We start from the raw sequence: 19,519 nt of genomic DNA, 5'->3' as shown, positions 1-19,519 counted from the left end.
GGTTGGGTGAAACAGACTCTCATCTGTGAGACATCTGAGTCTCGGCCACCATTCTGTCCTCAGGATGTGACTGCTATATTTGTCCATTTAATATACAGAGTGGAAAAGAGCACTAAAAGATAGCATAACCTAAAAGTGAGTGGGACTCTTGCTGTGCTCCCAGGTGGAAGCTTTTTCCCTCTAGGTACGCAATACCTCTATAAACACATAAGCCCAGGTTTGCAGAAATGGGAACCACAAATTCTTTAAGTGGGTCACTGAGAATGATGGTAATAAGCAGGGTTATTCTTACTTCCATTCCTTGGTTTCTGAGCTCAAGTATTATATCTATTAGCCAGCAGCTTCTGGGAAGAGAAGTATGTAATTGCGCAAGTGGGTCCCATAGTTATGTGCCATCGTAGCATCTCCCTTGCTGCAAGGGGATCCCTTGATCCTTGTGGGATCCAATTTTGGTAGATTGAGCAGTCTATAAATCCTTGGACAGTAGAGCTGGCTCAGGTCCTCTTGTCAGGAAAGGAAAAGACATATCTGGAGTATGTGCCAATTTCATATAAACTTCTACTCTTTCCATAGTCTTACTTAACACTATTTTCACTCAATTTTCTGTTTTTGTTAATTTTATTCTGTCCTTGCTTCATTTTAACTTAGATTTGTTTTTTTTTTTTGTTTAGTTTCTATCTTTGTATATAGTTTTCTTCTATTCTTCCCCAATCTTCCACAATTTAACATTTTTTATTAATGAGCAGCTACACCAGAAATAAAAATTCTTTAAATAGTACTTCACAGTAGTCTAGAGCATTACATTTTTTTAAAGATTTATGTATTTATTATTTGAGAAAGGGAGGAGGGCCAGAGGGAGAGGGAGAGAGAGGATTCCAAGTAGACTTCCTGCTGAGCACAGAGCTCAACTAGGGGCTCCATCTCACGTCCCTGAGATCATGACCTGAGTCGAAATCACCAGTGGGACACTCGACTGACTGAGCCACACAGGTGCCCCTAGAGCATTAAAATTTTTTAAAGATAATGATCCATTTATTTCTTATCCAAAATGTAGACTAATGTAAATGTAGACTGTTATTGGTTGGTTCTTTTCACTAACTTGTGTTGAGTTGAAATAAGTAATAGAAAACACAATTTATTCCTTATAATACTTTGCCTTCCTCCTCCCTTTGCATAGCCAGAATTTTTAAGAGAGTTTTTGGCTCCTTTTACTTTCTTCTGACACCCCAACACATTTGAATCTGGATTTCTCTCTCCCCATTTCACCAATATTGTTTTGCTGAGAACCCCATGGCAGACAATTTTATGTAAAGTTTAAATTAGCATCTTACTTGAACCCTCAGAAAGATTCACTACTGCTGTTCACCTTAAAAAAGGAATTTCCATTTACCTTTAAAACACCTATTCTTTGGATTTATCCTGTACCACCAACAATCTTCTTTTCACTTGTCCTTCTACACCTAGTGGTGAGAGAAGACATTCTAAAGGATTGATGAGTCATTCACTTTTTAGAAAACATTCCCTTTGCTTTTATGAAAATTTTTAATTTTTATAAGAATTCTACTGGCTTGGACCAATGTTTATCCAGGTTAAAATACTCACCAATACACTAATCAAACATTAATCATGGGGGCACCTGGGTGGCACAGCAGTTAAATGCCTGCCTTCGGCTCAGGGCATGATCCCGGCGTTCTGGGCTCCGCTAGGAGCCTGCTTCTTCCTCTCCCACTCCCCCTGCTTGTGCTCCCCCTCTCGCTGGCTGTCTCTCTCTCTCTGTCAAATAAATAAATAAAATCTTAAAAAAAAAAAACATTAATCATGGGCTGCTAAAACCTAGTATTTCTTTTCAAGATTAAAAAGCAGCCTATTTATTATTTAGTGAGATTTAGTCCTAGAGAAATAATAGACATGACTGAGAATTTTTTCAAAAGATAAAGTTGGTAAGATTTGGGGAAAAAAGACTAGGTTGACTTTGACAATGGGAAAGAAGTATTGGACATTGGGCCAAGAGAACCAAAAAAAAAAAAAAAAAAAAAAAAAAGAAAGAAAAATAAAAAGATGTGAGGTCCAAACCAAAAAAAGTTGAAATGAGTACAACTTCAATCTCATTCATTTATTTAAAATAGTTACTGAGCACTTACATGTCAGGCACTGTGCCTGCACATGTTAAAATCATCTGAGGGTATATAAAATGTAATACTCTTACAATAATACAGTATGCTCCGTGTTATACTAGGGGAAATACAGAGTTAATGGGAGCCCCAAAGCAGGACACCTGAATGGGAGAGTGCTTTGAGATCTTTCTGGAAAAGTGTCCTGTAAGCTGAAACCAGAATGAGGGGAGATTGGAATGAGTGGAAATGATCTCATGTGAAAACCAAAGGCAACAGAGAATATAGTACTTCTGAGGAACCGAAAGTTGTTCAGCATGGCTTGAGAATAAATTATGGCCAGATGGTGTGGGGTCAGCAAGGAGCCATTTGAAAGCAGCATGTACCGGGCTTACATGCTTGCTACTGGGTCAGTACTTTGAGAGCAATGGGAAACTCATAGAAAGACTTAAACAGGGGAGAGATGTGATCAGAGATACGTTTATGAAGATCACGTTGGCAGCCGTGTGAAGAAGGGATTGGAAGCCTGGGTGCAGTGCTGGAGACTAAGGAAGTAGCAGGAGAGAGAATGGCCACCCGGCCTTCTTCAGTGAGTCCTCAGCTTTGTTTCCAGAGAACCTGGAGTCTCACATTTGACTGTTTCTTTTTCCCTCCTCAAATGATAAGAACTCCCACATAATGTACATACAAGTACAATTGTCAGGTCATTGATATCGGTGCCTAGAAACACGGATAACTTCAAAAGTGTCTAATTCTTATTTCCTTTTCAAGAAAAATATCCAGAACAACTCTATTATGAAGAGAGATAAGCATTGTATGCTTTCTCTATCTAATATTTAATCTCAGAACTGTTATGACAGAAAAACTGGCAGGGCTTGGCTCTCTCTCTCTCTCTGCCTGGTGTTTCTCTGGGGGTAATCTAAAGACCTTGGAGCCATTAGGAAGCTAGTGTAGACGCAGGAAGCCATTGGCTGTTGTGATGCTACTCAACACAGTGGCATTTGGTTATTATTTTGGGTAAGAACTCTTTCCAAACAAATGTAAATCACTGACGTAACTCTCTGTTAATATCATCTATACAGTCAAGTGTCTGTGGCAAACCTACATTATCACAGCAGCAAAGGGAGTCATGCCCTCTTCTCTTCTCTTCCCTGTCACTTTGGCTTATATAACACATTCTCTATTCTGTGGGTTTCTAGTCTACTGAATTCACAGTCCAGTGAAAAGCCCGTGAATCTGGAGAGAGAAAAGCAGGGTCTGAACTCCAGCTTTACTCATTGGAAGTCACTTGCCTCTTTGGGATATGGAATTGCTATAATTTCCCAAATCGAGGGATGCCTGGGTGGCTCAGTCGCTTAAGTATCTGCCTTCGGCTCAGGTCATGATCCCGGGGTCCTGGGATCAAGGCCTGCCTCTGGCTCACTTCTCCCTCTCCCTGCTTGTGTGCTCTCTCTCTCTGGCAAATAAATAAATAAAATCTTTGAGAAAACCTTTTTTCAAAAAAAAAAAATTAGTAGCAGAACTAAATTATCTTAAATTCTTTCTAGCTAAAAAATGATGGTTTTATGAGTCAGATAGAACATCAGTTTCCCAGGCTGGAAAGTCCAGTGATATGACTACAGATACAGGATATTAGAGTGATGATTTAAAAAAAAAAAAAAAAAAAGAACAAGTTTATCAAATAGCCAGAGCTGCTGCTTCCTAGACAGTGAGGTTTTCTTTCCTGCGGATGAGGCGCCAGGAGCCCTGCAGAGGTGCAGGCCATGTTTGCCTCAGATCTCCTTCCCCAGGGCCGTTCTGCCACTTTATTCCCGGAAAAGACCCCTATCAGGGCTTGGTGTTTGGCTTCTGGCAGCACACTGACCTTTCCTTGCCACATGAATTAGCAATGGATCCAGCCTCTTTTCCTGGAGGGGCTTGAGTGGCACCAAGGGTCTGAATGAATGGGCTCTGGTTTATTTGTGTTTCAGCCACAGTCTTCAAAAACCAATTGCTCACCAATCCGACAGACCTGCTCAGGGCAACAGTGACCTTCCTCCAAGCTTCCACATTGATTATTCTAAGGAGTCTCCCAACTTGAATGAAAAATATCAAAACTCAAAAAATGAGCAAGCTTTCTAAAGCTACTGAATCCCAAAATTAAATGCCTCCAGATATTCTTAGAAGTGTGAGATCTGGTGCAGGAATGGGAGTGCACAGGTAGGGACTGGACAGGACACAAATGACTCTTCAAAGGTGAATGGATGGTAGTTTAATAAAAATGTCAAGGACCAATGTAGTGGCAAAGGACCCAAGTGCTTCTCAGAAGGAAGCTGTTGGCACCTCTAGGGCTGCAGTTGAGGGGCCACCTACAGAACCTGGGTCTTGGTGGAGGAATGTAGCCTCTACCAATAACCATGGTCTATGGTGAGTAAATACTCAGAGCTCTCTTTCCTCTAATCTTCTGTCCTTTTAATTTCCTACCACTGCCTTCCCTTGGCTTAGCCCAACAGAAGCCAGAGGACCACGGGGCTGGATAGATCTGTAGGTCAGCTTCTAGGGAATAAAAAGCAGTGTGGAGAAAAGCAGGTCCAAAGAGGCAGTTGGAGAATAATCAGCAGAGAGGAGCATCTGGGTTTGCAGCCTGTGGGATCAGATCTGTGCTGAGAACAAGTCAAAACTCAGGTGTACTAGAAGGTCATAGTAGGACTGAGGCAAAATAAAAGAAACAGGCTGAGAGCCTGAAGGCCAAGGGGTAGGATGGGGAAGCCTAAGGAAGGAACTAGAACTGAAGATGGGAACCAACTAGAATTACTGCAGGACAAGGGGGTTGGGGGAAGACGCAAGGGCAGGCCTTGTTATTCTAGGATGAGTCAGTGGTTTCTGTCTCACAGTCTCTTATACAGTGATTTTGATACAAGTAGGTTACAAGGTCTGAACAGACCTATGCAAAGCATGATCATACGACACTCAAGTTCATCTGTAAAGCAATAGTAAGAACAAATTTTCACAAGCCATATTGTAGGACATACAAAAAATAAGAGCTTTAAAATCTGTCCTCTAACTCAACCTCTATTTTAATCCCCCATTCCACAGAAAATGTACAATGTACAATTACTGTGTTTACCCAGAATTTACTAAGATTTAAAATTCTGTCAATTCAGGATTTTCTCTCCCCCCCCCTTTTTTTTTCTCAGAGTCCTGTCTAAGTTTCTGAAATTGTATATAATAACATGAAATCTGGGAGTCTGCCTTTGGGTCCTCAGGAGATTCTCTGTGACTTGCTCTTGTCTCCTGAGATGTGTGCTGGTCCCTGGATACAGTCTGGTAGACTGGTGGGCCCTTTCCACTCTTTCCCCCTGACAGTATTTAGGGTCTTACTAGACAGGGCATGGCGGTGGGGGGCGGTCTTGTCCTACAGCTTTATCTACTTCCTCCTGTACCATCTCAAAAAGTGCTTCTCCATGTTTTGCTGTAGCAACCAGATAAGAAAAGAAGCCAAAATAGCCTTTACTGTTAGGCCCCAAGAGTAATACCACTGGGTTCTGTCACCCATTCCTTCAACTCTACCATAAACTCCCACCGAGGGGCAGAAGGTTGCCTCCTCATCTTCATTTATCTCTTCTCCCCATCTCAGAAGCTCTTTCCTGTCTGGGGAAGATGGATATAGTGGTGCAGGGGACATGAGAACTCACTCAATAAAGATCTTGCCAAATCTTTCATTCTAATATCTAAACGTCAGCGTTATTTAAGAGCCAGGAGTTGGGCACTTGTCTTTCACTTCCTTCCCGGTGAACTTCTCCCTTTCTTTGTGGACCTCCCATATTCTGATCCCCAAGGTGAGGGGGTCAGCGAGTTCATTACATAGAATGTGTCTATGGGGGAGCACACGTAGAAGACAGACGATATTGTGAAGCAGATAAAATTTGGTCTTAAATCTTTAATACTTTGTTTTTAAACTTTCCTATCTTGGAGTTGTGTGCTTTTGTGATTTTCTCCACAGCTTTCCTCCAAAATCTACTTTTATAAAATTATCTCATAAACACAACCCTAAAGTAAGGTCTAAATGGCTCATAGCATTTAATACATTATTCTTTCTGCACGTGTTTTGGTTAAAACAAGAAAATTCTGAAATATAGAAATGATTTTCTATAAAATATAGTCTTTGTCACAACACTTCAATTTGGCCATTTCAGCACAAAAGTAGCCATAAATGGTGCATATGTTATGAACATTTCCATATTCCAAAAAAACACCGAAATTTAAGTTTCATATACTTTTCGTGTGTCACAAAATAGTTTTTAATTTTTTCCAGCCTTTGAAAAATGTAAACATCATTCTTAGTTTAAGAGATGTGAAAACCACAGGGATGAGCCATACGTGGCTCACAGCCAGTGCCTTGCAGACCTCATTTAATCCCTCAGGGTTACCCTGGCAGGATGGCTAGGTCTCAGGGTGACATGTGAGTTGGGGTTAGTTAGGCAAGAAAGGTGTCACACCAAGAGGCCAGAGAGGACACATTGGGCCTATCACCCATAACAGCAGTAAGGACTCTCTAGCAGCAATTTGCTCTAAGAAAAAAAAGTGAATCTGGATATCTGCCTATCTCTGAGCTTGGAAATTCCTTCCATCTGACTTCCCCCATTCAGTATATTTTAGTTTAGAATGCCACTTTTCTTTCTCTGCTCCTGGTCCTGTTGGTGAAAAAAGGTGAGGAGAGATGTCAATAGTTTTATATGCTTTTATTTTCCTTCTCTGATGTGTTAGCATCAGTAACGGTAGTAACAACAGTTACAGAAAATGACCAGTTCCGAACAGAAAGAAAGCTATTATCAAGATCAAAAGAGCTACCTTTCAATAACTTATTTGTTATTAACCATCTGAGTGACCTTGCAAAAAATTACTTGAACTCTGGATGTCAGTTTACCTATTTGTAAAAGAAGGATCTTGGAGATTTGTTCCAAGTATATGAATGAATGACAGTTCTTCTTATAAACATCCCTTCACCAAGAAGCCTTATGGTAGGAAATAAGTTTTGCTAAAGATGTTAGAAAGTTGTAGAAAGATATGTTCAAGTAGCAAAAAAGCAGGTTAAAAGACTAAATTCACATTTGTATTTTTGTATTTACTGAGTTTTATAGTAAAATATTCAGAATAAATTCAGCAACACTCTTTTTCTTATGTTTATTTTTCTGGAACCATCCATAATTTAACTGGTTAAAGGGTGTCTGGTTTACATCCATTTCCTTGAAAGAAAAGACAAGAAACACATTAAAAAAAAAAAACTCCAAAAAACAAAAAACAAAAAACTTGTGAATTAAGACTTTGAACCTGCAGATGGTGCTATGATCCTGTTATGAAATTTGGTTTGCTTTCTAGTTTAAATTCATAGGGAAAAATGCAGTTCTTTGATTTAGTTTATTTTTATCCAGAAATAATAAATTGAATTATTTCTCTTCACTTTTGTGTTTTGTTATTATAATGGAAGAAACTGTTTTTACCACTGGAAAAATCTAATGTAGTTACTCTTTGTGAATGCTAAGTGCTTCCTTAGACCAAATAAGAATCAACTTTTATGGCTTTTTTCATTTAGATTTTTCTGCTTATCCTTCAGCATTGGTTTTTTTGTGACTTTCAATCAACTTACTTTGATGTTTCTGTTCTTAAATAAAATTGCTTCACTGAGAATTGAGTGATGAAGAGCTAAGGATAAAAAATTCCACATGAGAACCATTTCAACCTCTAGTTTGTAATAATCAGGTAAAAAAAGATTTCCTGGAATTAAGCCACAGGAACTCTGGCTAAAGTCAGAGCTGTCAACCGGGAAACAAATTTCCAGACATTTTGAAATTTAATTCATTTAATTTTTCTTGTAACTGAATTAGAAAATATGATTAAGCATAGCAGGATATTCTTTTACTGGATCAGTCTGGCTTTGAATGAAGCCAATAGACACTAAAATTTTAAAGTAGAAGAAAGAAAGGGGGCTTTAGAGTCTTTCTCCCTTGAGGAACTTATGAACAAAAATGTAAAAGAATACACACAGCGGAAATTTTTAAAAATTATAGGAAAATTGGCATTTTACTTTGTTGTCCACAAAGGTGTTCATGTGGTTGTATTTTTACCCGAAACTCTGACTGAATAGATGCTAGTCTAATTTGAAGTAAAACCCCCACAAACAGAAATCAAGTATTTATCAAAGTATTCCGCAGATGCTTTCCAGCTAGTTCTTTGAAACCTGTCAATTGACTGAGCTGGAAATGTTCAAAAAGCTGGTGTGGGTGTAGATGTGTATTCAGGGTTGGAGAGGAGAAACAGAATAATTCTGTATAGTGCAAGGACCTATACAAATGATGAAAATTTCTACCTTTACAAAGGAAGGAAAATTGAATCCCTTGAGATATACAGTCTGATAGTTTATATTTTGGATCATTTGAGGTTGTATATGTGAAAGTGCATTTGGAATTATGATATTTTGTACAAATGTGAAGTAGCAGTACCATTATGACTTGATAAAACAGTGTGTATATTAAACTATCTTAGCGCCTTTCTGAAACTTTTATCTTGGGAATAGTTTCAATGCAAAGGAAATGTAATAATAGAGAAATGGGGAATTATTTCTAGACACTTTTACAATTAAAATAGATACCAAGAAAGACTAAATCAGGATTTACATGAATAGCATAAAATATTTTAAAAGGCTTTAGAATTGATACTTTATAATAAAGGAGAATTATACATTTGTAGGCATAATGAACATAAGTGTTGGGTTTTTTTCTGCATCTGTTTCTGCACATAAAACTCTTATTTACTGAAGGAACCCCAATGGCCCTGGCTATAACACTAATCAATCCCTAATTTCATCACTACCAATTAAAGATTAAAACATTTCATATTAAGCTTAATACCTTTCTGTTGTTGTTTATTTAAAGAAAAGTAAATTTCCTCTTTATATTTTATATCTTGAAGTTACTCACTATAAACTTATATAAATCAGACATAATGACAATTTAATAAGAACTCAAGCCTTATTCATCCTGTGGGAGTACTACTGTGACGTCTTTCAGAGAGCTTTGTGATTGCTCAGCCCTAAGTGTAAGCCCTATAAAATGATGGGCTTTGAAATGCTGGTCAGGGTAGAGTGAAAAGCAGTTGCCCGGCAATAATAGCCAGCCCATAGCCAGTACCAAGTTCTGGTTCAGCTCTGAGGGAAGAGAACTGGTGGAGCCTTTCTCGGCCTCATAGGGCTTCAGCACCTAAGACAGCTCCAATATTCTCCTTCCATACAGAAAGCTCCAGAGGAACACTCCCTGGCAAGGTGAGTAAAAACTTTACCTTTCTTCTTTTTGTTCCCTCCTCCTGCTTTGAAACTTTTCTCAGGGTATACTGAATGTTTCTCTTTCTTGAAAAGAACTTTACAGTGTTCCTCCTTTACAACAAAAAACAAGTTTCTCAAGTCACCTGGTAAGTGTAGAAATGCTTTAACTTCTTATATATTTGTGAATTTTCTGAATTCTTTTGGTTGGAAGATGCTTTGCCCTGATTGCTCAATACTTTACTCAATACTGTCTTTTAAAAAATGTATTAAAGTAGGGTGTGTGGGTGTGGTTTTTTGTTTTTGTTTTTTGGGTTTGTTTTTTTTTTTTTTTTTGCCTGTTATATACATTTTTAACTGAAGTGTTCAGTGGGTACATTTGTTTCACAAGTTTCAACTTGTTTGTTTTTTCTTAGTGTTGTTCTTTTTATTTCATACGTTAGTTATTTGAACCAAGGAAGCATTCATTTTCCTCTTTAAGTCTAAATGCTGTGATTTTTATAGACAGAAAGAAAAACAAAGCTCAAATTCTGTTTTCTATCTAAGAACTATTTAGAAATGAAATCTGTAAGTGAATTAGATGTAAAAAAGCACAAACATTATTTTTAATATATTTTTCCTTTTGTGGTAAAAATTATCTCAATGGTAATATCCAGTTTAATAATTTTTTGTTTAATTTGCACTGTTAAGTTAAGCTTGTTCAAACCCAGGCATCAACAAATAAATTCCTAATAATCTCTACAATTAAAAGAGGAAAAAGAAATGTATGTACAATTTTTATACTTATATGTACATATACATATATACACATACATATATAGACACACATTATTAAATAGATGATACTCCAGTGTTATATTAATTAGACACTAGAAACTTAAACTGTTTCTTTAGTTAGAAAAGATACCAAACGTGGGTGCTACAACCCTGTTACAAGAAGATTGTTCCCATGGATATTTCCAGCACTATGAAAGTATGGCATTCCACTTATACTTGGCCCAACTATGTGCCTAGTGAGAGATAGGCAGCAGTTGAAAAGACCCTAATTTTTATTCAAGCAGCTGTCACCAAAAAAAAAATCTTGATTTAAAAATTAATTATATTGCAGTTTAACTCTTTCTATAAGGTGAAAATTACTTTTTCCCCACTCTACAAGAGCCTTCAGAAATTACTACTAGACACTCAGAATTACTTTGTTGGTGATATCTTTGGTTGGAAAGCTGATGTGATTCTCTCTCTTTCAAGGTACAAAGATGGAAACCAGAAGTAAGTCCCAGCTACTTGTGCTACTAGCACTTGTCAGCATGCTCTTCTCTCACACATTGGCATGGCCTCTTTTCGGAGCACCCTCTGCTCTGAGGTAAGTGTTCTTTCAATTCAGACAGTTGAGCATTCCTTCTTTATGTACGTGGGAATTTCCTATATATTATTTTGGACAACTCAATTTTTTAAGTTACATATTATTTATTTAAATCTTCTGGTTGACGTGTTAAGCAAGTTTTTCGAACATGAAATCAACATGATTATTCTATATCCTGGAATCCACTCTCAGTGTCAATGACTAGTTTTAAGGATAGGGTGGATCACATTTCCAAACAGGGAGGAAAAAGGATTTGATTTTCTTTTCATTCGAAACCAGTTTTAGATAAGTAATACAAACTTTTATCCATTGTCATCTCAGTTCCGTTCAGTTTCTGACGGAAAAAATAGATGTTTAGTTGCCTGCCTCATTATAGCTCATTTTCAAGATAAATCAATAAATAATCTGAAGGTTAGTAGTTGATGAGTAAAACATAGATACAATCATGCTGGACAGATCTACCTATCTAGCCAGAATCAATTTGCCAATATTGTAAATTGTGGAATAACTGATCTACTGAGATACCTTCCCCCAGTGAGTGAATTTTAATGTACTTGGTTTCAATCTTAAATCCTTAGTTTCACCGTTATCTATGTTGTATTTCATATTTCAAATTCAGACATTATAACACAACTCTTATTTAAAGCTTTATCTGAAATAAAATAAATTTATCTTAAAGAAATAAACAGTAAATGAAAACTACATTAGTTTCATTTTTCTTTCCAGTTTATAGGCACCACTATATCTAAGGGCAAAATTGTCATCTCTTTGCTCATTTTTCCATTTCTGATTCTTTTTTCAAGGTAGACTTATACTCAATAGACTGAATAATCTCTAAGCTATTAGCATTTGTGAAATCTGCTTAAAGCCAGATCTTATATTGCTTTATAACTAAACAGAATGATTCTATCTGAATGGTTATATCACATATCACAACAAACAATCACAAGAATGCTGAAGTTTGCATTGATTGCTAGGCTTCCTACGAAGAGGACTGTTGTCACTTCCACCAACTACTACATTATCAAAAGATGTACAAGTACCAAGGAGCTGACGCACTCCTTGGAGGTTTACTCTAATAGTGAAAATAGACACGCTCATAATTTTAATAGTGTGCTGGTGTTCAAAATGTGCATGCATTCAAAGCTATAGTCATATTCCAAGTATAAGCATGATTATTCTTAGTCACTCAGTAAAGCATGTACATCCCTCACTAAAATTGTATTAATACATAAGATTAGAAATAGGAAGACAAGACCCTACAAAATTTATTGAATTTGAATAACTCAGAGATAGAGACTACTCAGAGATGGAGAGATTCTGTGTACTTGATTAATACAGAGAAATATATCACACTAAGTTGAATCTTTAGATTAAAGCTGACAGACCTAGAGAAAGAAGAGCAGTTAATATCCACCTCTTGAGAAATGTTTGACAAATAATAGTAAACACCAACAAATATATGAATTGCTCCCAGTTTTTGTATCGAATACTTAAAATTTTTTGAAGTTTGTATTTTGTACAAAATTTTTCTACTGTGAATAACTTTGCAAAGTGAAGATATTGCCAACAAAGTGTACTTTGCTTAATGCCCTGATAGGATTGAACTAAGTAACCCTTATGTTTGTTACATACAGCTTGTAAAAGTTGCATGGCATCTCTTTTATGGGATAATAAAAAAATTCACTATTTATACTCTAAATCACACAAGCCAGTAAATCTAACTGTGCTATCCATATATTGTGAATGGGTAATACTTCTCAAGAATATTATCTTATTTCCACTGATTGTAAAACCATAAGCACTATTTTCTGAGAAAGGAATAGATTATACTTCTACTGTATGTTTTCCTAATAGGTTGGATGACAGAATACCAGTTGAAGAAACAAATGAACCTGATCAAGTTGCATTAAAAGTAGACACCGACATCTTGCAAAATGCATTAGCTGAGAATGACACACCCTATTATGATGTGTCCAGGTGAGTTTGTTTTTTGTCGAATTTTATTTTAGAAAATATGTTTTTGAAATATAAATGTTTTACATTTTGCATCACCGTGAAGCTATTCCTACAGCACAATACTGCAGGTTTCCATGTACCCTTGCTTCATTCAGCCTGATCTATGGAAGCTCTAGCAGCTGCACCTGATTTTCAGGTGAAGAAGGTGTAACAAGCCAGAATCAACAAACCCTTCACTTACACAGAAGGGTTGTCTAGAGCAGGCTTGAAGTATAGACAGAGCAGCTCTATACTGAAGACAAAGTATAAAAACTCCTTGTAACAGTTGGGAAAGTTGGCTGATAGTCCCTAAGGGCCTCTCTATCTTAAGAGATTTTGTTTCCAAATACTTTGGCAGAAGTAACTGCAAAAAGTATAAAAAGGTTTTTGCTAAAGTCAGGATAGTTTCTCCTTGTACATATCTTTATTCAGAAACAAAGCACCATAAATAAATAAAAAGAAACTAATTTAAATATATTATTTTTCCCATCAGTATGTATTGGAGAATTAGTTTTACAGACTCTACCATAAAGCATTGCTTATTATTGAGATATACTTCTAAAAATTTAAATTCTTTAATTTTTCAAAGTTTTGTGCTAGAAATATCTATCTCAATGTAAGTGACTAGAAAATATCTTTTATTAGTTTGTCAAAAAATCTTCTTTTGGACTTAAGTTTGCATGAGAAGCTTTCAAATAGCTGATTAGTTTCTTTCTTGTTTAATGAGGCAAAAGAATATTTTAGGAAACCATTGACAAAATAGTGGCTATCCTTCTTCCTTCTTTTAGGAATGCCAGACATGCTGATGGAGTTTTCACCAGTGACTTTAGCAGACTCTTGGGTCAACTTTCTGCCAAAAAATACCTTGAGTCTGTTATTGGAAAGCGAGTTGGGTAAAGAGAATTTATTATTTTATCAAGCACATTATGATTTTTTAATCTGCAAGTTATTTTTTTTCATTGTTAACAATTTACTTGCTTGGCTCAAACTTCATAACCCTTGATGATGAGCAATTTAGTTGAAAAATAACTTATATTCTTAAATAAAATATACCAGGCCCATGGATTAAGGAAATAGACTTTTTAGTGATATCCTACTACTCACTGGCATACTTATTTTTCTTAAGTGGCAATCATTTATAAATTTGCAATCAAATTGAACTAGATGCAGCAAAAAATAAGGCATAGTATAAACTGAAGCAAATTTAATATTTACCACAGTATTTGTTTTTTAATTCTTGACCAAACCAAGCATTGGAAGTTGTTTCTTTAAATGGCCAATTGCTGAATATTTAGATGGCATTCTTCAGGGTGGCAAAGCTTGTAAAGAATTTATTTTTAAAGAAATTGTCCTCCCAATGGGGCAGAACACAACTTCTAGTATTCCCCCGTTTTTTGGATAAATTATTTGCTCAATTAGTACAGAATGTGTGTTAAGGCTCCCAGTAAGTGCCAAAATATGTTGGATTATTCCTTGCTCCCCTATACTCAGGCTTAGATATATTGTTCTTTTAGTCTTTTTGTAGTAGAAAACACATTAGGCATTGGAATTCTTTTTTATCTGACTCCAAGAAATTTGGAACTTCAGCACATTTATCATTTCTTGTTAAAACCCTTTGATTTCCTTTCCCTTGCCTCCCTTAGCAATAGCATCTCGGAAGACCAGGGACCAATCAAACGCCACTCGGATGCAGTCTTCACTGACAACTACACCCGCCTTCGAAAACAAATGGCTGTGAAGAAATACTTGAACTCAATTCTGAATGGGAAGAGGAGGTAAAGGAGCAGAGAACTTGCTAAAATGAGAAATTATATTGAGTTCAGAAATAGAAGTTACATATGAAGACTTAATTATCTATCTCTCTATCTCATTATCTATACTCAGGAAGCAGTAATGCTCAACCTTGGCTGACATGAGACTACCCCAGAGAATTTTTAAAATCCTCGTGTGTGGCTTACCCAAAACCAACTGCCAGAAAATTAGTACCTAGGCATTGGTATTTTTTTAGGAGCTCCCCCACTGGATTCTACTGTGCCTCTAGGGTGGAAAATGAGACTCTAGAGACATTTACTCTGAATCTGGGAACTGGTTTTATTAAAAGTGCTAATATTTTGTGTTTTGTGTTTTGTTTTGTTTTGTTTTGTTTTTTAGATTGTATTTATTTTAGACAGAAAGAGAGAGTGTGTGAGCAGGGGGAGGGGCAGGGGGAGAGGGAAAGAATCTCGAGCAGACTCCATGTTGAGCCCAGAGCCTGCAGTGGGGCTCAATCTCACAACCCTGAGATCGTGACTTGAACAGAAACCGACTGAGCCACGCAGGCACCCCCAGAAGTACTAGTTTTTTAAACATGTAAAATGCAGTCAATTAGCAACTTGATACTACATGGAGCTCCCTTCATATGCATACTCAGTACCTTTATTTTACCAAATTAAGCCATGAGTTCTTTTGTATTCTAAGATTCTGTAAGACCTATGTTTCTCTATGGTGTGTAAGTATTAGAGTATAATAAGTAGGAAGTGAGATGCTCTCTCTTTTTATTCCAATTATTTTTGTTTAGATGGTGAGTATTAAGAAAAATCTGGCTTGGGCAAGATCAGACAAGATGAATGCCTTTGGCCACCAGATTATAATTCTGTAAAACTAATTTTAGACACTTTAAGATTAAGGATAATCTTAGGTAATAACCTCAAAGATAATTGGTTAGGCCTCAGTGCACTTTGCAGAGCACAGAGAACAACAAAAGTCACACATCATCAGTTCCATGGAAGCTTTCTCACTGAAGAGCCTTGACATGCACTTTTCTTTTTCTGGTCTGCAGCAGTGAGGGAGAATCACCCGACTTTCCTGAAGAGCTAGAAAAATAATGGAAAAGCTCTTTGAGGCAAAGCTGCTGACAACTTCCCAGTGGTGGGTATATTTATGTATTCTTATTCTTATTTTATTCTTAGAGCAAACGTCTAATTATTTCAATAGGTAAGAGTCACTTGGTAAAAAACAGCTTAGGGTTCTCACAATGAGGCCTCATGGAAAAGGACACTTCTATCTGAAGTGGACCCCAACCCAGTAAACAGCTGAAAATGATTCATGCAGTGCTCTGACAGAAAAAAAGAGAAAGCTCACAACGGGCCAACAGTTTGTTACCTGAATGGCACTCCTAGTTTACTCAGACTTATTTCTAACCTTCTGTCGAGATATAAAACAGAGGAATCTTACTCACACTAATGGGAAAAACTGGCTTTTTCTTGAGACTCGAGCCATGCTGGTTTTATTAATTTAAGGTTTAGCCCCACGAATGACGGTTAGCATCTCATTTAATTTAAGTAAGGGAAATACCACCAAACTGCAGCATGGTTTATTATTACGAAAATATGAAGACACTCTGGATCTAACTGTATTCCTTGAACCATAGCAAGCTTCATGCTGCAAAGTTAAATGTAGCTTCTCTTACCTATAAAGTGAGTGCAGGTGCTATGATCCAGTAGTATTTATATTCAAATATTGTTGAATAGAGAAAACATGAGTAGGCTTTTTCCTTTGTTAAGTGATAAGCTTGTCATCTCAGTTGCTTTTATGTGCATATGGTTACAAGACATAATTCTTTCCTGAGTTACATTAATGTTGACATTAGCTCCTAAAAATATATTTGCAATATTTGGCCAGTGCCTAAAGGAATTTTATGTCATCATTGTATCAGAGGTTGGTAAACTTTTTCTGCAAAGGGCTACTGAGTAAATATTTTTGGCTTTGTGAGTTACACGGAGTCTGTTACAACTACTCAAACTCTGCTCCTGTAGCATGAAAGGAACCACAGATAATATATAAATGAATGGAGTCACTGTTACAATACTATTTTATTTGTAAAACCCCAAGGTAGGCTGGACTATAACCTCTGACTAGGTCAAGGAGACTAAACTAGACCCACACTCAGACCGAAGGCAATCCATGTTCTTACTGAAGTTCCTGGAGCAGACAGCTAAGGTTTTGTGAGAGTCATCAAGTGTGGGCAGAGTGTCCGAGAAGACACCTGCCTGATTGGTTGCTTTTGTCCTTTGAGAGACAGACGTTCAGGGTCCTGCACTTGCCCGCTCCTTACCATGTATAGACATTTCAGAGGAACAAGTCTCTTTGCTCAAAGAAGAAAAATCACATAGAGTTCTTGAAACGTTTACAACAAGAAGGCTATTTTGTTTAATTAAGAAATACAAGAGGCACTAAAATGTAAAGGAGGATTAATCGCTCTGTCTTTTGTAAGCCATAAGATCATTTATGAGATTCCATCCTCCCTTCTTTTCTTTTCTGAATGGGTAACTTTGGACAAATTCTTTTAATGGGAAATCCTGTGTGTCAACCATGTGTGAAAATTACAAATGGGTAATTATAATGACTAATTAAAGTGCCTCTTCACGTTTGAGTTTCTTTTTGATAATCAGTCCTTTGGAAGATACATTTCTGATATCCCAGAACATGATTTCCTGTCATGACAGGCTCTTCACAAAGGGCATAGGGAAGTAGATGTGATCAAGTGAGTGACTGAAACTAAGATGCTGTAAATAAAAATATTTTTATGCTTTAAACACCAATTCTTTCTTTTTCAGAATTCGTGAAGGAAAATGATAGACGAAGTAATTATATTTTGAGTTCTGCACACGTAATTCAAGAAAACAACTTCAATATCAAAACCAAATAAAATATATAGTGTTGTGAATTTTGTGATTTACTTTATCCTAATGTAATAACTGTGATGTTTACATTGTACATATTATTTGAGAGTTCTAAAATTTGTCTTTAACTCATAAAGATCCTGTAATTTCGTATGCTGTGTATCCTTTCTAACAAAAATATATTTAGGGATAAGTAAATACTAGGTTAATTCCAATTATGTGAAGCTTTTGGGGAGGGTAGTAATAGAGCACAAATGATATGTTTATTTATAGAGCATACTTAACTATTCAGAAGCGTGGAGCACATAATCAGTGTATCTAAATTTGAATGTTAAGCAGCTAGAATGCTGTGTTAAATAAACTGCAAAATGTCTGAGAGAAAACCAAAAACAAAGATAAAAAGACATACTTCAAAACAGATTTTCAGAAAGTGGTATACATTTTCACATTTTTAGGCATCATTTATTTTGAGTAAGGTGTAAAGTCTCTCCAATTCTGATCTCTCATTGCCGAAGGCTCTCTTCTGTTGTGGTATTTCAGAGAAAGAGAATGGCCCCTGTTTCTGCCATCTGACCTTTCCTTTCTGCTTGTGTGAAGTATGTGTAAAATGTAAACTGAATGGAACCTTTGTTTTTCAGTAATAAATTTTTTTTTCCATAATTACTCAAATAATGCTTTGGTCATCAGCTTCCTTCAGTGAAAATACATTTGGAAACATGACTATTTTTCCAAAAGAATTGTAGGAAATTAAATAGAGAAAATAAAGATCTTCGATTATCATTGCAGACACTTTCTATTGTTTTGATTCTGTTAAATGATGCAGCAGTAACTTATTTTACTCTCAAGTTCCAGGCATTAGATAGTTTTTGTGATGTTTGAGGTAGGACTATGTTTGATTCTGTGTGAGTTCTAAAATCACAGTGACTTAAATATGAGAGAGATTTCTCTCTCATGTAAAGCCAGAGGGAGAATATCATGGGTTAGTTTGAAGATATTGCTCCATGAAGCCCTCAGAAATCTAAACCTCTCCTCATGATCCAAAATTGCAGCTGGAGTTCCAGCCATTATCTCTGCATTCTAGGCAGTAGGATAGAAGAAAGAGCATAGAAAAAAACGGGGCAAAGAATGCATGCAGGTTCTCTTTTAACTGATATTCTCTGCTAAGAATCTCTTTGACTAGAGCATAGTTTTATGATCAGAGTCGTTTGGAAAACAGGCTAGAAAATGTTTTGTTTTTTTCTGGATAGTCATGTGCCCTACCAAAAACTGGGGTTCTAGTAATATAAAACAAGGAAAGAATAAACTTCTGTGGGAATTTTTTTTTTCAATCTCTGGCAATGGATCATTATCATCACAAGAGAAAATTTTCCTCAGGTTCATTTGCTACAATTAGAACAAATGGCTATATAAGGAGAGACTAGTCTAAAACTACCAGTAAATGCAAAGCAGTTGACAGAAGTTGAAATGAACAGGACTAACTATATCTTTTGCTCATTTCTGATTCCACAAATCATTAAATATTTGTTAAGTGACCTTTCTATGCAAAGCACTACAGTGAAAACTGAAAACTTCTAGTGTTATTTGCACATAAGACACTCTAAAGATCAAACGGGGACATAATTGTAATGCAATTCAAATGCATATCTAAAGAGTTTTAATTTTATCTTCTTAATGTAAGTCTTCTCAATTTAGTCCTTATTCCTTCAAGGATTATTGATCAAATGAACCTGATGAGCAATTTAGATATCTGAGAGATGAGTGTTCTGGGTGGAGAGAACAGCAGGTGCAAGTGAGGGGAAAATCCTGGCATATCTGGGCGGTAAGGAAGCCGATGTGGAAGGAGCAGTGGGAGCAGGACTGGGCAGAGTAGGACACGAGATCAGGGAGGTTACCAAGGACCTTGTGGGGCCTCACAGGCTGCCATAAGGACTTAGCAGTGAGATGAGAAGATGCAGCAGACTTTCAGACAATGGTGTGATATTATCTGAACTGCATTTTAACAGGATCATTCTGGCTGCTGTGTTGGGAATAGGGTGAAGGGGTGCTGAGGATGGAAGCAGGAGGAGGAATGAGGAAGCTATTGCTAGAAATCAGT

General features: G+C 36.7%; 1 protein-coding gene across 1 annotated transcript; it reads left to right on the top strand.

Moving 5' to 3' along the window:
• Nucleotides 1-9,236: 9,236 nt before the first annotated feature.
• VIP (vasoactive intestinal peptide) lies at nt 9,237-18,069 on the top strand. Its single transcript, XM_026504681.4, has 7 exons — nt 9,237-9,408; nt 10,651-10,765; nt 12,623-12,745; nt 13,552-13,656; nt 14,407-14,538; nt 15,582-15,670; nt 17,359-18,069. The coding sequence occupies exons 2-6, from the start codon at nt 10,659-10,661 to the stop codon at nt 15,625-15,627; spliced, it is 513 nt and encodes a 170-aa protein (XP_026360466.2). The 5' UTR covers nt 9,237-9,408; nt 10,651-10,658; the 3' UTR covers nt 15,628-15,670; nt 17,359-18,069.
• The last annotated feature ends 1,450 nt before the right edge of the window (nt 18,070-19,519 follow it).

The sequence above is a fragment of the Ursus arctos genome, unplaced genomic scaffold, assembly GCF_023065955.2.
Source record: "Ursus arctos isolate Adak ecotype North America unplaced genomic scaffold, UrsArc2.0 scaffold_13, whole genome shotgun sequence".
Lineage (NCBI taxonomy): Eukaryota > Metazoa > Chordata > Mammalia > Carnivora > Ursidae > Ursus > Ursus arctos.
This window is presented reverse-complemented; position numbering and strand designations above follow the sequence as displayed.